The sequence below is a fragment of the Procambarus clarkii genome, chromosome 44, assembly GCF_040958095.1.
Source record: "Procambarus clarkii isolate CNS0578487 chromosome 44, FALCON_Pclarkii_2.0, whole genome shotgun sequence".
NCBI classification, from domain to species: Eukaryota; Metazoa; Arthropoda; class Malacostraca; order Decapoda; family Cambaridae; genus Procambarus; species Procambarus clarkii.
In genome coordinates this window covers 7775905-7797957 of record NC_091193.1, presented here as the reverse complement: position 1 = coordinate 7797957, position 22053 = coordinate 7775905, and the positions used below count along the sequence as shown (strand labels likewise).

General features: G+C 51.2%; 1 protein-coding gene across 1 annotated transcript in view; it reads right to left on the bottom strand.

Annotated features, from left to right (window-relative positions):
• Nucleotides 1-5583: 5583 nt before the first annotated feature.
• Nucleotides 5584-22053, bottom strand: part of LOC138350107 (mucin-2-like) — a 36270-nt gene continuing 19800 nt past the window's right edge. Inside the window, exons 5-6 of the mRNA XM_069300401.1 lie at nucleotides 11946-13428; nucleotides 5584-5676 (exon numbers count right to left, since the gene is read on the bottom strand). Of these exons, the coding sequence (XP_069156502.1) occupies nucleotides 5584-5676; nucleotides 11946-13428 (1576 nt within the window). The remainder of the gene's footprint in view (nucleotides 5677-11945; nucleotides 13429-22053) is intronic.

The window sequence follows — 22053 nt, the reverse complement described above, 5'->3', positions numbered from 1 at the left end:
ACCTCCCCTTGTCACCCCCTACTCCCCCTTGTCACCCCCTATCTCCCCCCTTGTCACCCCCTATCTCCCCCCTTGTCACCCCCTACTCCCCCTTGTCACCCCCTACCTCCCCCCTTGTCACCCTCCCACACACGCTGTTGCCATCGTAACGTCAACAAGATTTCCTAGGCAAGCTTAAGTTAGTTTCATTGATCTACTGAACAAAATTACTGCGGCAGTTAGAGGGAACTTTGTCGCTAACAGCGACCAGAAGTGGTGCGTCGTCGGGGGGTGTGTGGGGGGCAAGAGAGAGGCATGCCTCAGATTGATTAAGAGCGTCAATGCTACTCTAAAGCACCGAGAAATAGTACGATCGACGAGAAGGCTTTAGCTGTGTCATCAAGGGGGCTAAATCATATTTAGATGTGTACCTGAGGTGCTGGTTCTGGCGGTGATTACACCCTAATGGGATTACCCCGGATACTACGTTGTTGCAGCGGCCAGCCAGCACCCGAGGATCCCAGTCGTCCCAGCCAGCACCCAAGGATCCCAGTCGTCCCAGCCAGCACCCAAGGATCCCAGTCGTCCCAGCCAGCACCCAAGGATCTCAGTTGTCCCAGCCAGCACCCGAGGATCCCAGTCGTCCCAGCCAGCACCCGAGGATCCCAGTCGTCCCAGCCAGCACCCAAGGATCCCAGTCGTCCCAGCTTGCACCCAAGGATCCCAGTCGTCCCAGCCAGCACCCAAGGATCCCAGTCGTGCCAGCTAGCACCCAAGGATCCTAGTCGTCCCAGCCAGCACCCAAGGATCTCAGTCGTCCCAGCCAGCACCCAAGGATCCCAGTCGTCCTGCTGGGGGGAAGGTGCTCAGGGACCCACTTTGGAAGTCAATTGTCTTACTTTCTGTTCCTCTTCCCCCCGGTGTTTGTTCCCAGGAAGTTTCCTTCGGTGCCCCCCTGAGGCCAGGGACAAGAACAGCGATGAGGGGCGAGGTTATGAGTAGTTGTACATGTCTCAGAGTTGTCCGTGGCTGCCCAGAGCGAGGACGCTGCAGGTGGAACTCTTCGTGGCAATAACAATCGAAAAATAACATGTATGCACGTAATTATTTGGGCGACAAGTGTTGAGAATGGTGGTGAGTGTCTGTGGCGCTGCTGAGGGTGAGGATCAGAACACAACACTATACCACGAGACCTGGTATAGTGGCTGGTATACTGACTCACAACTAGAGCTTTGCTGTCTGGTGTGTGTGGGCTGTCTGGTGTGTGTGGACTGTTTGGAACAGAGAAGAAAGAAGGGAATCACGATCACAGTCACGTATCAGTTCCCGTGACTATGTGATGATAGAGGTCTGACATACAAAGTCTGACTCTTCTCTGGAACCTCTGCAATCTCCCTGCTCTGCTTGTATATCTGGTCTCAGAATATGGGCCGAGACTTGGTCCTTTAGTCTATAGTTTCCTGGAAGCTTGAGCTTCTCCTCTCTCTCTCTCTCTCTCTCTCTCTCTCTCTCTCTCTCTCTCTCTCTCTCTCTCTCTCTCTCTCTCTCTCTCTCTCTCTCTCTCTCTCTCTCTCTCTCTCTCTCTCTCTCTCTCTCTCTCTCTCTCTCTCTCTCTCTCTCTCTCTCTCTCTCTCTCTCTCTCTCTCTCTCTCTCTCTCTCTCTCTCTCTCTCTCTCTCTCTCTCTCTCTCTCTCTCTCTCTCTCTCTCTCTCTCTCTCTCTCTCTCTCTCTCTCTCTCTCTCTCTCTCTCTCTCTCTCTCTCTCTCTCTCTCTCTCTTTCTCTCTCTCTCTATCTCTCTCTCTCTCTCTCTCTCTCTCTTTCTCTCTCTCTCTCCCTCTCATTCTTTGTTATCATTATTATTTTAAAGCTGTTATTTAGGGGGGATGTGAGGAAATTGCAAACGGAAACCGGTATTATCCACTTAATACAGACTACAATTATTACAAAATGAATTCAAAACTCCCAAAATATATCATTCATAGAGAAAACAAGTGTGTTCTGCTCTACAGCTGCATACTATCACAACGTTAACTTATAAACTGTCAGCTCTCTACACCAGTCAACCATCTGCATGTCCCCACCACCCACTCGTGTAGGGGCGGGCCAAGCCAGTCCACCACCAGTCAACCATCTGCATGTCCCCACCACCCACTCGTGTAGGGGCGGGCCAAGCCAGTCCACCACCAGTCAACCATCTGCATGTCCCCCACCAACATTTCTTCTATCAAGGCTCCGGTGGTATTCAAGGACGGAATGCCTGATCAGATGTGAATAGAGTATTGGAAGATCTTCTTTCATCAACTTTGAAACAAAATTGATGCGACAGAAACTTTTTGAAAGACGTAAAAATCCTCCCTTTTTGCCATCGTCATTTCCTAGTTCTCGTCCTCTCCTAGTCCTCGTCCTCTGCTAGTCCTCGTCCTCTGTTAGTCTTCGTCCTCTCCTAGTCCTCGTCCTCTCCCAGTCCTCGTCCTCTGCTAGTCCTCGTCCTCTCCTAGTCCTCGTCCTCTGCTAGTCCTCGTCCTAGTTCTCATTTTCCTTGTCACCTTCACTGTCACTGTAGTCATGTTCGGTGGTAACGTCTTGTGTTTCATTCTATCCATGTGTATCATTTCTACTTCAATCATCTTCGTTATTTTTGTCCTATTTAACGTACAAATTTATATACGTATATTTATTGTCCTCGTGTTCGCTATCGTTCTGGAGCTTGTTGTCGTCGCGTTCCTCGATCAGTGATATCTTAATTGGTCGTTGTCGTGTTTGTCGCTATCATTGCCGTCTATATCGATACGTAAGTGGGACTTAATAGCGAAGGAAGACTGAGACTGCGAGAGAGGCTGGAGAGAGAAAGGAGAGAGAGAGAGAGTGACAGGAAGAGGGATAGAGAAAGATGCTAGAGGGATGGGGGTGGAAGGGAGGGAGGGAGAGAGAGAGACAGAAGCAGAAGAGTGACAGAATGGGGAAGGGTAGAGTAACGAGAGGGGGAATCGATTTGTATTGATATATTTTCATGTACATTCTTCCTGGTGTAGGCAAGACGGACCTTGGCACCGTACCGTGCCAAGTGTTAGTCAGCTGTCACGGGCTGCTTCCTGGGGGTGGAGACCTGGTCGAGGACCGGGCCACGGGGACACTAAAGCCCCGAAATCATCTCAAGATAACCTCAAAATAACCCTTTACGGGTCGTCAGTAAGTGGAATTAACAGACAGAGGTTGAGGGAGCCACCTCCAGCCACAACTTTAGGTCAGATTCGACAAAGAATTTGACAAATCAAAATAGCTAACTTGTACAGCAAGGCTGGTGGGCGGAGCACACGAGAGGGAGACCTCACTACGCCCTTGACACTGTTAGCTTAGTACACCAGCATCACGGGTGCTGGACACAACCATCACGGGTGCTGGACACAACCATCACGGGTGCTGGACACAACCATCACGGGTGCTGGACACAACCATCACGGGTGCTGGACACCAGCATCACGGGTGCTGGACACAACCATCACGGGTGCTGGACACAACCATCACGGGTGCTGGACACAACCATCACGGGTGCTGGACACAACCATCACGGGTGCTGGACACCAGCATCACGGGTGCTGGACACAACCATCACGGGTGCTGGACACAACCATCACGGGTGCTGGACACAACCATCACGGGTGCTGGACACAACCATCACGGGTGCTGGACACAACCATCACGGGTGCTGGACACAACCATCACGGGTGCTGGACACAACCATCACGGGTGCTGGACACAACCATCACGGGTGCTGGACACAAGCATCACGGGTGCTGGACACAAGCATCACGGGTGCTGGACACAACCATCGCTATGATACACGAGGCTTGGCCCAAGTACACTCCCGCGGGAATGCATTAGGCAGTGATGTGGTGGAGGCTGACTCCATACACAGTTTCAAATGTAGATATGATAGAGCCCAGTAGGCTCAGGAATCTGTACACCAGTTGATTGACAGTTGAGAGGCGGGACCAAAGAGCCAAAGCTCAACCCCCGCAAGCACAAACTCACCAAATACAGACACACACACACACACACACTCACCAAACAAACACACAAACACAAACACACACACACACACACACACACACACACACACACACACACACACACACACACACACACACACACACACACACACACACACACACTCACCCCGGAAGCCCTGTGTGTCAAGAGATACTCACACACCAAAGCTACCTTGTCTCTTTTTATCTTAAATTATTGATTTCAAGGAAAATAATTGCATTAAAATGAGGAGAGTAGCGGCGGGCGCTGTGGGCTGTGATGTAATGTAATTAGTGCCGCGATATTCTGCCTAATTATGCTCACTGACATGAAGTAATTCAACTAAGAGGCTCCTTCCCACCTGAAGAATCTTGCCAGGTGGGGGTGCCTCGGGCCAGGGGAGAGGGGGGAGGCTTGCCAGGTGGGGGGCACCTCGGGCCTGGGAGAGGGGGGAGGATTGCCAGGTGGGGGGCACCTCGGGCCAGGGAGAGGGGGGAGGCTTGCCAGGTGGGGGGCACCTCGGGCCAGGGAGAGGGGGGAGGCTTGCCAGGTGGGAGGCACCTCGGGCCAGGGAGAGGGGGGAGGCTTGCCAGGTGGGGGGCACCTCGGGCCAGGGAGAGGGGGGAGGCTTGCCAGGTGGGGGGCACCTCGGGCCAGGGAGAGGGGGGAGGCTTGCCAGGTGGGGGGCACCTCGGGCCAGGGAGAGGGGAGAGGCGCCCCCTGGAGAGAGGGGGATCTAAGGCAAACAAAAATGGGGAGTAGAAAGGTGAAGGAAGTAGTGGAGAAAGTAGCTGGTGGGAAGAAAGTAGTGGTGTAGAAAGTAGTCGCGGAGGGAGTAATGGGGGAGTGTGTGTAGCGGAGGAGAATGATAATTGACTGTCTGGCCTTGATTGACTGTCTTGAATCTAGAAACATCACTGGGACGTGCACCACTGGGGCGTGCATCATTAGAGCGTGCATCACAGGGGCGTGCACCACTGGGACGTGCACCACTGGGGCGTGCATCATTAGAGCGTGCATCACAGGGGCGTGCACCACTGGGACGTGCACCACTGGTGAGTGCATCACTGGGGCGTGCGTAACGAGAGCGTGTATCATTGGGGCGTGCACGTGTGACCACCATATACCACACTCAAGTATTATACAAAGTGACAATACCAGAGGAACAGATCTTAGTCCACAAACATTTCATTCCTCTCACCTGCCAGACTTCCTCTCAACATTTCCCTTCCCTCTACCCCTGCGTCTCTCCCTCTCACCCTTTCTAACATCTCTCCCTCTCCCCCTGCATCTATCTCTTCTCCCCACTCTCTCCCCCTGCGTCTCCCCCTCGCACCCCTGCTAACATCCCTCCCTCCCTGCCTGCCTCGCCACGCCAGCTGCCAGAGCGGTCGTGTTCGCACGCCCGCTGATATAAGAATCTTAAACCCCTTAACATTATTCCATTGAATCCAAACGCTGGGCCCCGAGACTCCACCGAGGAAATTAAATACTTTATGCGGGAAAAAGCGGCGGATATGTAGATTCATCCCGAGCCGAGGGTGTTGGTGGGGAAGGGATCATTTTTGTGGGAATTACTTGGCCACGCCCGCTACCTTGGCCTCCACGCCCTCCACGACCTGTTCCACGCCCTCCACGACCTGTTCCACGCCCACCTCCACTACGCCCTATTGCATATGAAGTATTTGTAGTGTCTTCACAGTTTATGGTTAACATTACATAATAGTGTCCGAGTGTGATATTTACGCGTCTATGTACTCGCATGGGTCAGCCTGCGGTGAACGGGATCTAGCTCCTGGGCCCAGCCTTTTTCCTTAATGACTGCTGTGATGTTTCTCTGACACAATGGTTTTTTATTTTTACATGACCAGCTAATCCAGTATATGGAAGTAGCGAGCGAGTGTTGGGTACAATCCCGCTCTCCTATTTTATTGTTTGTCTCTCGCTTATGTCCTCCTGGTCCCTGCCGCTTGCATTCTGAATGGATCTGCCTAGCCGCCTGGCTGCCTGGCTGCCTGGCTGCCTGGCTGCCTAGCCGCCTGGCTGCCTGGCTGCCTGGCTGCCTGGCTGCCTGCCTGGCTGCCTGGCTGCCTGCCTGGCTGCCTGGCTGCCTGCCTGGCTGCCTGCCTGCCTGCCTGGCTGCCTGGCTGCCTGCCTGCCTGGCTGCCTGGCTGCCTGGTTGTGCTGTGGATGTATTCGTGTGTGTTGTGTGTGATAATGACCGTGGATGCGTCATCAGTGTTGGGTTGAGCGGCGGGAGACGGGATCCTCTCTCACCTCCTTGTTTTGTAATGTTCTTAAGGACATATTAAATTTCAGGTGTGTACTCACCTATATGTACTCACCTATATGTGCTTGCAGGATCGAGCATTGACTCTTGGATCCCGCCTTTCGAGCATCGGTTGTTTACAGCAATGACTCCTGTCCCATTTCCCTATCATACCTGGTTTTAAAATTATGAATAGTATTTGCTTCCACAACCTGTTCCTGAAGTGCATTCCATTTCCCCACTACTCTCACGCTAAAAGAAAACTTCCTTACATCTCTGTGACTCATCTGAGTTTCAAGCTTCCATCCATGTCCTCTCGTTCTGTTACTATTCCGTGTGAACATTTCGTCTATGTCCACTCTGTCAATTCCTCTGAGAATCTTATACGTTCCTATCATGTCCCCCCTCTCCCTTCTTCTTTCTAGTGTCGTAAGGCACAGTTCCCTCAGGCGCTCTTCATACCCCATCCCTCGTAGCTCTGGGACGAGTCTCGTTGCAAACCTCTGAACCTTTTCCAGTTTCATTATATGCTTCTTCAGATGGGGACTCCATGATGAGGCGGCATACTCTAAGACTGGCCTTACGTAGGCAGTGTAAAGCGCCCTAAATGCCTCCTTACTTAGGTTTCTGAATGATGTTCTAACTTTTGCCAGTGTAGAGTACGCTGCTGTCGTTATCCTATTAATATGTGCCTCAGGAGATAGATTAGGTGTTACGTCCACCCCCAGGTCTCTTTCACGCGTCGTTACAGGTAGGCTGTTCCCCTTCATTGTGTACTGTCCCTTTGGTCTCCTATCTCCTAGTCCCATTTCCATAACTTTACATTTGCTCGTGTTGAATTCTAGTAGCCATTTCTCTGACCATCTCTGCAATCTGTTCAGGTCCTCTTGGAGGATCCTGCAATCCTCATCTGTCACAACTCTTCTCATCAACTTTGCATCATCCGCAAACATCGACATGTAGGACTCTACGCCTGTAAACATGTCGTTAACATATACAAGAAATAGAATTGGTCCCAGCACCGATCCTTGTGGTACTCCACTTGTTACTGTTCGCCAGTCCGACTTCTCGCCCCTTACCGTAACTCTTTGGCTCCTTCCTGTTAGGTAGTTCCTTATCCATTCTAGGACCTTTCCCCCCACCCCCGCCTGCCTCTCGAGCTTGAACAGCAGTCTCATGTGCGGTACTGTATCAAAGGCTTTTTGGCAGTCCAGAAATATGCAGTCTGCCCAACCATCTCTGTCCTGTCTTATCCTCGTTATTTTATCATAGAATTCCAGAAGGTTTGTTAGGCACGATTTCCCTGTCCAGAACCCATGTTGATGTTTGTTCACAAACCTAATGTTCTCCAGGTGTGCAACCAGTCGTAGCCTAATTATTCTTTCCAGTATTTTACAGGGGATGCTTGTCAGTGATACAGGTCTGTAGTTAAGTGCCTCCTCCCTATCTCCTTTCTTGAAGATCGGCACGACATTTGCCTTCTTCCAGCAACTGGGCAATTCTCCTGACATAAGTGACTCATTAAAGATCATTGCCAGAGGCACGCTGAGGGCCTGTGCTGCTTCTTTTAGTATCCACGGTGATACTTTGTCTGGTCCAACTGCTTTAGTTGCATCTAGAGTTGTCAACTGTTTCATTACCTCCTCTGCTGTCACCTCTATATCTGATAGTCTTTCATCTAGGGTAACCCCTTCCAACAATGGGAGCTGCTCAGGCTCGGTAGTGAACACTCCATGGAAACTGGCATTCAGTGCCTCGCAGATTTCCTTGTCACTTTCAGTATATGCCCCCTCTGTCTTCCTTAGTCTTGTCACTTGGTCGTTCACCGACATTTTTCTTCTTATATGACTGTGTAGTAACTTAGGTTGTTTTTTCGCTTTGATTGCAATATCGTTCTCATAGTCCCTTTCCGATGTTCGTCTTATGTTAATGTAATCGTTCCTAGCTCTGTTGTATCTGCTTCTGTTGTCCTCTGTTCTTTGTCTTCTGTACTTCCTCCACTCCCGCCTGCTGGCCATTTTTGCTTCCTGACACTGTCTATTAAACCATGGGTTATTATATTCCTTCTTATTTTTTCCCTTTACCGTTGGTATAAATCTCTCTTCGGCCTCCTGGCATTTCTGTATGACTAGGTCCATCATATCTTGGACTGTTTTTCCTCTAATTTCTTCTTCCTCCCACTGCACTGTGTGTGTGTGTATGTGTGTGTGTGTGTGTGTGTGTGTGTGTGTGTGTGTGTGTGTGTGTGTGTGTGTGTGTGTGTGTGTGTGTGTGTGTGTACTCTTACCTAATTGTGCTTGCTGGGGTTGAGCTTCGGCTCTCTGATACCGCCTCTCAGCTATCAATCAACTGGTGAACAGGTTCCTGAGCTTATTGAGCTTTATCATGTCTACATTTGAAACTGTGTATGGAGTCAGCCTCCATCACATCACTGCCTAATGCATTCCATTTATTAACTACTCTGACACTGAAAAAATCTTTCTAATGTCTCTGTGACTCATTTGGGTAATAAGTTTCCACCTGTGTCCTCTTGTTCGTGTTCCACCCATGCTAAATATTTTGTCTTTGTCCACTCTTTGTCCAATGCCGCTGGCAGGGGTGCCAGGGTGGGCCAGGAGTGACGCTGGCAGGGGTGCCAGGGTGGGCCAGGAGTGCCGCTGGCAGGGGTGCCAAGGACGGCCAGGAGTGACGCTGGCAGGGGTGCCGGGGTAGACCAGGAGTGCCGCTGGCAGGGGTGCCAGGGTGGGCCAGGAGTGACGCTGGCAGGGGTGCCAGGGTGGGCCAGGAGTGCCGCTGGCAGGGGTGCCAAGGTGGGCCAGGAGTGACGCTGGCAGGGGTGCCGGGGTAGACCAGGAGTGCCGCTGGCAGGGGTGCCAGGGTGGGCCAGGAGTGACGCTGGCAGGGGTGCCAGGGTGGGCCAGGAGTGCCGCTGGCAGGGGTGCCAAGGTGGGCCAGGAGTGCCGCTGGCAGGGGTGCCAGGGGGGCCAAGAGTGCCGCTGGCAGGGGTGCCAGGGTGGGCCAAGAGTGACGCTGGCAGGGGGGCCGGAGTAGCAAGAATTATCAGGCCGCCCTATCAAGGACGCGCCCCAGAAAAATTGGATGAAGGTAATTATCAGTTGGAGGAGAGAGACAGAGATGTCATCACACGCGGGGGAGACGCCGGGGAGATGAGCTTTATAACGAGGAGAGACGAGGGAGATGAACTTTATAACATAAGAAGTAAAACATAAGAATGAGGCATCTCCTATTTAGATCTACCCAATCTCATTCATATATATATATATATATATATATATATATATATATATATATATATATATATATATATATATATATATATATATATATATATATATATATATATATATATATATATATATATATATATAATGTTTAACCTACGCCTGAAACAATCAAGGGATCCTACTTCTATTATATTACGCAGTAATTGGTTCTACAAATCAACAACAACCTTGTTACCGAACCAGTATTTACCCAGATCTTTCCTAAATCTAAACTTATCCAATTTACACCCATTGTTTCGTGTTCTGTCTTGCGTTGATATATCCACCACCCCCACTAATACCCCTCTTGTTATGTCTACTCATCCACTTGTGCACATCCATCAAGTCACCCATAATTCTTCGCCTTTAGACTCCTTATAAACTCATGTCATCCAACTCCTCCTTCGTTATAAAGCTCATGTCACCCGTCTCTCCTCGATATCTATTTTAGATATCCTCGATATCTCCTCGATCCATCCATTTTTACAAACCAGTCTCGCCTTTAGACCTGGGTAAAATAAAAGCTTGTAAAATAGATGGATCGAGGAGATATCGAGGATATCTAAAATGGATATCTAGGAGAGGCGCATGAGATGAGCTTTATACCGAGGGAGGAGTCGGCTGACATGAGGTAATAACGAGGGAGAGACAAGTGAGATGAGTTTATAGCAGGGGGGGGGAGGAGTGACTTTATATACAGTAGTTGGATGGCAGAGAGAGCTTTATAAAGTAGGGGGGACACGGGAGGACGAGATGTATAATGGGGGAGTGAATATGGGTAGTGAATAGTGACACCCTGGAAGGTGTGTGTATTTACTATTGGCGTGTGATAGAGGGATGGAACTGTTAGCTGTTGGACCCCCGCCTTTTTAACCGCTGGTTGTCTAATGTACGGACTCCAAACCTGTCCGTAATTAGTAAATAAAAACACACACACACACACACACACACACACACACTGGACAGCACGATGGACGCGTGATTCTGTGGTCCCGGGTTCGATTCCCGGCGCCGGCGAGAAACAATGGGCAGTTTCTTTCACCATGCTTCCCCTGTTACCTACCAGTAAATAGGTATCTGGGAGTAAGTCAGCTGTCACGGGCTGCTTCCTGTGTGTGTGTGTGTGAAAAAAGTAGTAGTTAGTAACAGTTGAGAGGCGGGCGGAAAGAGCAGAGCTCAACCCCCGCAAGCACAACTAGGTGAACACAACTTTGTGAGTACACAGGCACGTGGGGGGGGGGGGGGTGGGGTCGGGGTGGGGCGAGGTGGAGCTCCCTGCCGCACCTCAGGACCCGGGGAGCCAGGGATCACAATGCTTCGATCTGATTAGCGGGAAACACCTCAATGTTTGGATGTTGAACGTGTTGCTCCTCCTGCAGGAGGCGAGGCACGGAAGGCGAGGCACGGGAGGGGGAGGCACGGGAGGGGGAGGCACGAGAGGGGGAGGCACGGGAGGGGAGGAGCTATAGCGTGAGGGGACGACATAAGAACAGAGGGATGGAGAGGGAGAGGAGGAGCGAGGGTATAGGAGAGTAGAGGGAAAGGGCGGGAGACGGTTTAGGGACAATTGAAGGGTGATGGGTGGGAGGGGAAGGAAGGGGAACGGGTGGAACAGGAGGGAAGAGACGAGCGACGTTCACTCATGATAATTTCTCATCAAGAGTCTATATCTGTTTGTTTGTATAACCACACTTAGTTATTAACAAGTGTATCTAATTGCATTTTTCTTGAGAGGTGTGTGTGTGCAGGTGCACCAGGGTGTAGCGCTCGTGCAGGGAGAGTTACAGGTGTGGAGGCAGGTAGTTACAGGTGTGGAGGCAGGTTTGCAAGTTGCAGTGTCCGTGTGTGTGTGAGTAATGTACTCACTTCGCCTCGCAGCCGAGGCGTGTGTATGTTGAGTGAATGTTGCGAGTAATGAGTATGGAAGTATAAAGGGAGCAGCATGGGTGTAGTGGGTGCACAATCAGAGTGTGTACTGGCTACAAGATGTGAAAGAGTGTTGGTAGTGTTGAAAAAGACGTATAATCTCCCCAATATCACCTTGTACTCTGAGTATATCAACCTGTATAACTCTCGGGGAAGGGATTGTGGCGTGTCTCTGAATGTAGCGTGTCTCAGAGAGTAGCGTGTCTCAGAGAGTAGCGTGTCACAGAGAGTAGCGTGTGTCAGAGAGTAGCGTGTCAGCGGGGTGGTCTAAGCACGGAGGTTAAGGAGAGTGGTGTGTGTGAGAGGCGAGACAAGATTAGGAAGGGAAACGGGAGCTTCAATAATGTAAAACAACACCTTGTTATTTCTTGGGCTCGACCCGTTGCATATGGAAATTAGCTCGGCTCCCGATCGTTAAAAAATTGTCGCCGGGAAATAAAGAGCGGTGTGACATTACGTCCCAAATGAGGTTTTGAGTGTGTTGTGAGTCGCCCTTGCTGCCTGGACTCGTTTGTTTCTTTATATCGCTCCTCTCCCTCCTTCCACGGCTGCTGTTGATGCTGGGGCTGTTGATGCTGGGGCTGTTGATGCTGGGGCTGTTGATGGTGGGACTGTTGATGCTGGGGCTGTTGATGCAGGGGCTGTTGGTGCTGGGGCTGTTGATGCTGGGGCTGTTGATGCTGGGGCTGTTGATGCTGGGGCTGTTGATGCTGGGGCTGTTGATGCAGGGGCTGTTGGTGCTGGGGCTGTTGATGCTGGGGCTGTTGATGCTGGGGCTGTTGATGCAGGGGCTGTTGGTGCTGGGGCTGTTGATGCTGGGGCTGTTGATGCTGGGGCTGGTGATGCTGGGGCTGTTGGTGCTGGGGCTGTTGAGGATGGGGCTGTTGGTGCTGGGGCTGTTGATGCTGGGGCAGTTGATGCTGGGACTGTTGGTGCTGGGGCTGTTGATGCTGGGGCTGTTGATGCTGGGACTGTTGATGCTGGGACTGTTGATGCTGGGACTGTTGCTGCTGGGGCTGTTGGTGCTGGGGCTGTTGATGCTGGGGCTGTTGATGCTGGGGCTGGTGATGCTGGGGCTGTTGGTGCTGGGGCTGTTGAGGATGGGGCTGTTGGTGCTGGGGCTGTTGATGCTGGGGCTGTTGGTGCTGGGACTGTTGATGCTGGGGCTGTTGGTGCTGGGGCTGTTGATGCTGGGGCTGTTGGTGCTGGGGCTGTTGGTGCTGGGGCTGTTGGTGCTGGGGCTGTTGATGCTGGGACTGTTGATGCTGGGGCTGTTGGTGCTGGGACTGTTGATGCTGGGGCTGTTGGTGCTGGGGCTGTTGATGCTGGGGCTGTTGGTGCTGGGGCTGTTGGTGCTGGGGCTGTTGGTGCTGGGGCTGTTGGTGCTGGGGCTGTTGATGCTGGGACTGTTGATGCTGGGGCTGTTGGTGCTGGGGCTGTTGATGCTGGGACTGTTGATGCTGGGGCTGTTGGTGCTGGGGCTGTTGATGCTGGGACTGTTGATGCTGGGACTGTTGATGCTGGGGCTGTTGGTGCTGGGGCTGTTGATGCTGGGGCTGTTGATGCTGGGACTGTTGATGCTGGGACTGTTGATGCTGGGACTGTTGATGCTGGGGCTGTTGATGATGGGGCTGTTGATGTTGGGGCTGTTGAGGATGGGGCTGTTGATGCTGGGACTGTTGGTGCTGGGACTGTTGATGCTGGGGCTGTTGATGCTGGGGCTGTTGATGCTGGGACTGTTGATGCTGGGACTGTTGATGCTGAGACTGTTGATGCTGGGACTGTTGATGCTGGGGCTGTTGATGATGGGGCTGTTGATGTTGGGGCTGTTGAGGATGGGGCTGTTGATGCTGGGACTGTTGATGCTGGGGCTGTTGATGCTGGGGCTGTTGGTGCTGGGGCTGTTGATGCTGGGGCTGTTGGTGCTGGGGCTGTTGATGCTGGGGGCCCCCAGCAACAAATCAGACCCCCGAAAGCAGAAATTAAACCCCCATTGGATGTAAAGATCTCTGGAGTGGCAGGGTGGGTGGCAGGCCCCTCCCCCCGGGAGAGGCTGGGTGGGTGGCAGGGCCCCCAGTGAGAGGCAGGGTGGGTGGCAGAGCCCCCGGGGAGAGGTTGGGTGGGTGGCAGGGCCCCCGGGGAGAGGCAGGGTGGGTGGCAGGGCCCCCGGGTGAGGCAGGGCCCCCTGGGAGAGGCAGGGGCCCCCCGGGTGAGGCAGGGTGGGTGGCAGGGGCCCCCCGGGTGAGGCAGGGAGGGTGGCAGGGCCCCCATGTCAGCGTCAGGGCAGGGCCGCCTCCACACCGCTCAGAACACAACACCTCCGCCTCGCCACGACCTGAAGGCCAAGTAATGTATGTAAAATAGGTCTGAATGAGGCGTTTAAATATTTGAACTGGGCGGCATAATGAAGGTCTCCCGGCCGGGGACAAAGATAACATTGCCAGGGTTAAGCGGTTCTTAATAGCCGCAGGGGTGCTCGCCCCCCCCCACAGCCCCCCGCCCCCCCCCCCACAGCCCCCCGCCCCCCTACACCGGCTCCTCCATTCTTGGGGTCTTCTCCACTACAGTCGCTTATCTCAGAATGATTTACTGCTCCTAACCTGTCATCCCCACCCTGCCATCCCCTTCCTTCAGCAGCAGCAGCAGGGTGGGGATGACAGGGTGGGGGCAGCAGCAGGGTGGGGATGACAGGGTGGGGGCAGCAGCAGGGTGGGGATGACAGGGTGGGGGCAGCAGCAGGGCGGGGATGACAGGGTGATGACAGCAGCAGGGTGGGGATGACAGGGTGGGGGCAGCAGCAGCAGGGTGGGGATGACAGGGTGGTGGCAGCAGCAGGGTGGGGATGACAGGGTGGGGGCAGCAGCAGGGTGAGGATGACAGGGTGGTGGCAGCAGCAGGGTGAGGATGACAGGGTGGGGGCAGCAGCAGGGTGAGGATGACAGGGTGGTGGCAGCAGCAAGGTGGGGATGACAGGGTGGGGGCAGCAGCAGGGTGGGGATGACAGGGTGGGGGCAGCAGCAGGGTGGGGATGACAGGGTGGGGATGACAAGGTGGGGGTGACAGGGTGGGGATGACAGGGTGGGGATGACAGGGTGGGGATGACAAGGTGGGGATGACAGGGTGGGGATGACAGGGTGGGGATGACAGGGTGGGGATGACAGGGTGGGGATGACAGGGTGGGGATGACAGGGTGGAGCAGCCTAACGTCTACCACACGTCAGCTTGGTCCAGAAGAGGAACCTTTCAGGTATAACATCCTCCTGTTCCACTATGCAGATTACTCGCCAGTGACACTCTCTCAAAGGCATCTCTCGGGTCCAGAGTAAACACACCAGACAGCCTTCTATATCTTGTCCTCTTAACAACTCTTAAGAGTTGTCTTAACAGACAACTCTCTGTGTCACCTAACAACTTATCTCGGTCTCCAGCTCATGAGCTGTGATATATCGTATACTCTGTATGTGGTCTACTGACCTCTATATCACTCTGCAGTAGGTGGGCGGATGACTGGGTGGGAGTTCAGACAGGCGGATGAGTGTGTGGGAGTTCAGACGAGCGGATGAGTGTGTGGGAGTTCAGACGAGCGGATGAGTGTGTGGGAGTTCAGACGAGCGGATGAGTGTGTGGAAGTTCAGACGAGCGGATGAGTGGGTGGGAGTTCAGACGAGCGGATGAGTGGGTGGGAGTTCAGACGAGCGGATGAGTGGGTAGGAGTTCAGACGAGCGGATGAGTGTGTGGGAGTTCAGACGGGCGGATGAGTGGGTGGGACTTCAGCCTCGGCCTCAATGTATTACGGAGACGAGGATGTGTGATGACAAATGGATTAGACAGGACCAAATAGGATGCAGCTTATCATTAACATTATTCTGGGAAAAGACCTAATCTGGTGAGTTATTTAGGTAGCCTCAGCTGCATACTAATTAAGAAATTATCTTAATTAAGCCCGAGGCATCGGATCGTGGCAGCCTGGTGCTGGAGGGCGGCCGCGAGGCTCAGCTGTGTCAGGGGCTGGTCGTCCACACTCTCAGGGACGAGCCTAGCAGGTCACGAAGGTTACTGTGGGTTATACTGGCTCACATGAGACAGGGGTTTGCCAGACATGAGGAGCCGGTCGAAATGTTCATCTCTTGAGGTTATCTTGAGATGATTTCGGGGCTTTTTAGTGTCCCCGCGGCCCGGTCCTCGACCAGGCCTCCACCCCCAGGAAGCAGCCCGTGACAGCTGACTAACTCCCAGGTACCTATTTACTGCTAGGTAACAGGGGCATTCAGGGTGAAAGAAACTTTGCCCATTTGTTTCTGCCTCGTGCGGGAATCGAACCCGCGCCACAGAATTACGAATCCTGCGCGCTATCCACCAGGCTACGAGGCCCCCGATCTGGGGTGGACGCAGGGGGGGGGGGTTTACACGACCAGGGGTTGCACGACCAAGGGTGGGGTTGCACGACCAAGGGTGGGGTTGCACGACCAAGGGTGGGGTTGCACGACCATGGATGGGCTTGCACGACCAGGGGGTGGGGCTGGCACGACCAGAGGGGTGGGGGGAGAGGTGTGCTGGGCGGTATGCACAATCATCAAACATTACAAATAATGTGTTTATATTATTATTATTTTGCAAGGTAACCACTCGAGGTAATGGACATTATTGTATTTCCGCTTTACTTTATTTATGGTGTGAAGATGTGTGGTCAGCTGTTTCATTACATCTCCGGCTCTTTCAACTTTGCAAGAAAGTTTGAAGATTAAAAAGAGTGTTATGAGCCTTGAGGATGCTGACTCCGTCATCTCACCACGCCACACTTACCTTCCAGGGGAAACATTCTAACACGTATTAATAAATAATTCATACTTAATTTTTCTTATCTTTTATTATTAGTAACACAAGACCTCGTGGTCTTTCAAACACACACACACACACACACACACACACACACACACACACACACACACACACACACACACACACACACACACACACACACACACACACACACACACACACACACACACACACACACACACACACACACACACACACACACACACAGTAGTTAACAAATAGAATGCATTAGGCAGTGATGTGGTGGAGGCTGACTCCATACACAGTTTCAAGTGTAGATATGATAGAGCCCAGTAGGCTCAGGAATCTGTACACCAGTTGATTAACGGTAGAGAGGTGGGACCAAAGAGCCAGAGCTCAACCCTTGCAAGCATAACTAGGTGAGTACAACTAGATAAGTACACGAGGTGAGACTACGGGAACAAAACTTCACGTCGCTGGAAGAAAGAAGAGTTAGGGGAGACTTGATCACCAAATACAAGATTCCCAGAAGAAATTATGGCCTATATAAAAACTATATATAGGGGGATACAGGTGGAAATTTAGTACCAAATTGAACCAAAGAGGCGATAGAAAGAACTTCTTCAGTGTCAGAGTAGTTAACAAATGGAATGCATTAGGCAGTGATGTGGTGGAGGCTGACTCCATACACAGTTTCATATGCGGATATGATAGAGCCTAGTAGGCTCAGGAATCTGTACACCTGTTGATTGACGGTTGAGCCAAAATGCAAAGTTATGAGGATTGGACAGGAGTGCGAAGGCCAGCGCAGCAGAATAGAATGAATGGAACACTTTTCTGATTCTTCAATCAGAAAAGGAGATGAGACCTGAGAGTGAACAGAACCCCAAATCTGGTGCCCGAAGCCCACATTACCAGAATAACAACCAGTCCTAAAAGATATCCGCCTGTATCGTATATACGTACACCATATATGTATATCGTGTATACGATATACATATCGTATACACGATATGTATATATATATATATATATATATATATATATATATATATATATATATATATATATATATATATATATATATATATATATATATATATATATATATATATATACGTATAAGACTAAACGTAAATGTATGCGTTTATGAATACGTATATGTATACGCATATGTATTCATATCGTATACATAAGGAGGCCGGCCTCCTTCAAGATCAAGTAGAAGGAAGAGTGATGATTATTAATTATTTATATTATTATTATAATAATAATTGTTGTATATAATAATTATCACTCTTCTGCTTGGTGATGAAGGAAGCGGGCCTCGGGTGGAAGAGCTGTGACGATCACTGTCAGGAACCCGTAGGTGCGGGACCGGGCCGTCCACCTCCCGGGGCTCGTGCGGCCCCCCAGGCTCTGCTTCAGGAGGCTGGGGTCGGTCTTGCCCCTTGCTGGGGTGGTTCTTCTCCGGCCCCGACCACGGCGGTCTCCGGGTTTGGAGTCCCTGTGCTTTCTTTCACCAACTTCGAAGTCAACTCCGGAACTCACAGTTCCTGCGACGGCGCTGGAACTAATCGTAATGGCGTTTGCTGTTTCATTGGAGACTTTCGGCGCCGTGAAGATTGGGGTGGACCTGCTGCTTGGGTAACAGCTTCTCCTCCGTGTCAACCTGTCCTGGCTTTGCGACCTGGACATGCCACTCCAGACCGACAACCAGGAGCGTAACAACATAGTCTCCTGAGACTGATGGATGTCTACTATATACGTATAAATGTTCCAGCTGTAACGCGGGAAGTGTAGGAAGTTGTATTCGGTACTTCAAAATTAGGGAACTGGAGCACAGGGGCTTATCTTCTAGGACTGGACTTGCATTAATAAAGTCAGTTTTAGGACTCACTGTCATAAGAGCGGTTATTGTTTACACGAGTCCCACTTCAACATTTTGGACTCTTGCGTGAATGAAGAGTCTGAGGTGAGAGTTGTGGAGTGGTTATACACGAGGGAGCGTGTATAACCACTCCTCTTGTATAAACAAGACTCCGCGTGTATAAACAAGGCCTCTGTTAAACAATACTGCGTCAGCTGTCTCGTTGTATACTGTGTATAATGTCATCAAGTTGTTGTTCCGCGCATGTTGCATTGTCGCCTCATTATATTCTTTATTTGTTAGTTTCCCCTTAAGTTGTGTTGCTGGTGCTCTCTTTTTTGAAGTAGGAAGAGTCTTATAATTTTCTGTTTAATTGTAATACTAAATATAACAATTGGGAGTCTATTATTTTATAATATTTGTATTTATTAATAATATGTGACATGGGTAATTCGAGAATGATTGTTTTAATTTGGTCTTGCATAGAATTCTTGAATCTTTAGGATCTTGAATGTGATTTTTATTTTGTCTTTATTGTCAATGTAGAATGTTATCAAATCTTATTTTGTTAGATCATTACCTAAGTTAAGATTGGTAATTTTTCCTTTTCTTTTTTATTTACTTGTTTCATTTTTGTATCTTAAGAAGGTAATCATGATTTTCATAAGTTATTTGTTAGGTGTTAATTTTAATTAAATGTTGTTGTATTTTAGAGCTGATGATGAATACTAATGAGTATTCGAAACGTTATGGAGTTTAAATAAAAAGTGAATGTTTTAATTATATATCTCCATCTGTCCATCCATCTATCTATCCATCCTTCTCTTTATATATCCATTTACTCATCTTTCCATTAATATGTCCATCTATACGTCTTTATACCTATCCATCTATCTTCTTGCTGTACTCAACTAGTTGTGCTTGCGGGGGGTTGAGCTTCGGTTCTTTGGTCCCGCCTCTCAACAGTCAATAAACCGGTATACTATTGGTGTGGGTGTAGTGGTGTAACTGTGGTGAGGAAGACTGAGGGAGTAGTGTGGTGGCGCAGCTGTGGCAGAGAAAACTGAAAAAAAATCTTATTATTGTTTTAAAATATATATTTTATTTTATATTTTCATTTCTAACATACTTACCATGATGTCAGCTCTGAGTGTTGATCAACCAGACACTAACATTCAGAGAAACTCTTAAGTATATTTACTGTACTAATTAGACTAAGAATGCTGTTCCTGGTATAGACGTATGCAGATAAGCGGCAGAACACGGCAGCGTGCCCCTAGAGCGAGGCTAATTACGTGACGTGTGCCGTCATCGTCAGACCGTCTGCACCCTGAATATAGATGACATAATTAACGTCATCTGTGAAGCTCTGTGTTGACACTTGTTACCTTTGTCATTCCTTCTTGACTCTTACTGCCAGCTGGCTCTGTATCAGGGAGTGATTGACGACTCTTACTGTCTGCTGGCTCTGTATCAGGGAGTGGTGACTCTTACTGTCTGCTGCCTCTGTATCAGGGAGTGTTGACTCTTACTGCCTGCTGGCTCTGTATCAGGGAGTGATGACTCTTACTGTCTGCTGGCTCTGTATCAGGGAGTGATGACTCTTACTGTCTGCTGGCTCTGTATCAGGGAGTGATGACTCTTACTGTCTGCTGGCTCTGTATCAGGGAGTGGTGACTCTTACTGTCTGCTGCCTCTGTATCAGGGAGTGGTGACTCTTGGTAACCAGCTGGGACCCCCCAGTGACTCTTGGTAACCAGCTGGGGACCCCCAGTGACTGTTGGTAACCAGCTGGGGACCCCCAGTGACTCTTGGTAACCAGCTGGGGACCCCCAGTGACTCTTGGTAACCAGCTGGGGACCTCCAGTGACTGTTGTAAACCAGCTGGGACCCCCAGTGACTGTTGGTAACAGCTGGGACCCCCCAGTGAGTTGGTAACCAGCCGGGACCCCCAGTGACTCTTGGTAACCAGCTGGGGACCCCCAGTGACTCTTGGTAACCAGCTGGGGACCCCCAGTGACTCTTGGTAACCAGCTGGGACCCCCAGTGACTCTTGGTAACCAGCTGGGGACCCCCAGTGACTCTTGGTAACCAGCTGGGACCCCCAGTGACTCTTGGTAACCAGCTGGGACCCCCAGTGACTCTTGGTAACCAGCTGGGACCCCCAGTGACTCTTGGTAACCAGCTGGGACCCCCTAGTGACTCTTGGTATCCAGCTGGGGACCCCCAGTGACTCTTGGTAACCAGCTGGGACCCCCAGTGACTCTTGGTAACCAGCTGGGACCCCCCAGTGACTCTTGGTAACCAGCTGGGACCCCCCAGTGACTCTTGGTAACCAGCTGGGGACCCCCAGTGACTCTTGGTAACCAGCTGGGACCCCCAGTGACTCTTTGTAACCAGCTGTGACCCCCCAGTGACTCTTGGTAACCAGCTGGGGACCCCCAGTGACTCTTGGTAACCAGCTGGGACCCCCCAGTGACTCTTGGTAACCAGCTGGGGACCCCCAGTGACTCTTGGTAACCAGCTGGGGACCCCCAGTGACTCTTGGCTGGGGAGAACCCGTTGAGAAGCTAGTCTTAGCTGGGCGTAAAAATTGAGAGTAGCAATTACGGGAGCAGAGGAAGTAATTAGCAATTGATTAATTAATAGAGTAATTAATTAGTGGCATACTTAGTCTTGTTACAGAAGACCCGGCGAGCTGCAGCCGGACGGGCCGCCGCCTTCCAGAATGATTCGTCATTTTTGGCAGTGTTCAGTGAGGTTGGGAGAGCAGGTCGGTGTTCAGTGGTGTCTTGGTGGGATGGTGTTATAGCACGAGGGTGGTGTTCTGTCCTGGCTCGGTGTTCTGGCTACTGTGTTAAGGCTGAGAAATCTTACTGCGCTCTCCCAGATGGTGTGAGGGTGGTGTTCACTGGTTGTGGGTTGAGTGTGTGAGGGCGGTGTTCACTGGTTGTGGGTTGAGTGTGTGAGGGCGGTGTTCACTGGTTGTGGGTTGAGTGTGTGAGGGCGGTGTTCACTGGTTGTGGGTTGAGTGTGTGAGGGCGGTGTTCACTGGTTGTGGGTTGAGTGTGAGGGCGGTGTTCACTGGTTGTGGGTTGAGTGTGAGGGGCGGTGTTCACTGGTTGTGGTGGACTAATCTGAGCACGGGCGGTGGTCTGGCCCCTCCACACATCCCCTCCACACCCTCTTCCTCATCACACCCCCCATGTTTAAATCCTTCCTGTCCCCTCGTCCCTCATTTCATACCCCACCCCCTCCCCACTCCCCCGACCAGACCCCCCTCTCTCCACCCCTCTTTCTCCCCCACCCCACCTCCCCGTCTCCCCTCACCCACTGCCAATCCTCCTCCCATGCCCCCAGAATACAGTCAGTCCGCCCCTGTACCAAGCCAAACATCCATCCCACTATGCAAGCACAACACACTGTTGCCCAAGTATTAACAAGAAATGTAACGCATCTTTACTAGGGACAGACTGTCCCTGCCTGTGTGTGGAGGTACAAGGAGGGGGGGCGGGCCCCTGGTGACCTGAACCAGGGGCCCTCTGCGGGCCCACACAGGCTCTCTCCCGGATTTTAATAACCCGAAAACGGCCAGGCTGATATTTTAATGGAATTCGGTGCTGTCAAATAGATATTTTTAATTTTGGGTCGCATCAGGGATTCCGCCATTAATATCACCAGGAGGCGGGGTAAGAGCGTAGACGTGGGGAAGGAGGAGGAGGAGGAGGGGAAGGAAGGAAGGAGGAAGGAAGACCTGGAGGAACAACAGCGGTCTTTGATGCCTCACAACCATTGATTTTTGTTGTGTGGAGAATGTGCCAAGAATTTCACCGTAATCAAATCAGTTGCAAGTGACATGCCAGGAGTAAGGTGGGAGCGGCCGTGTTTCTTGAC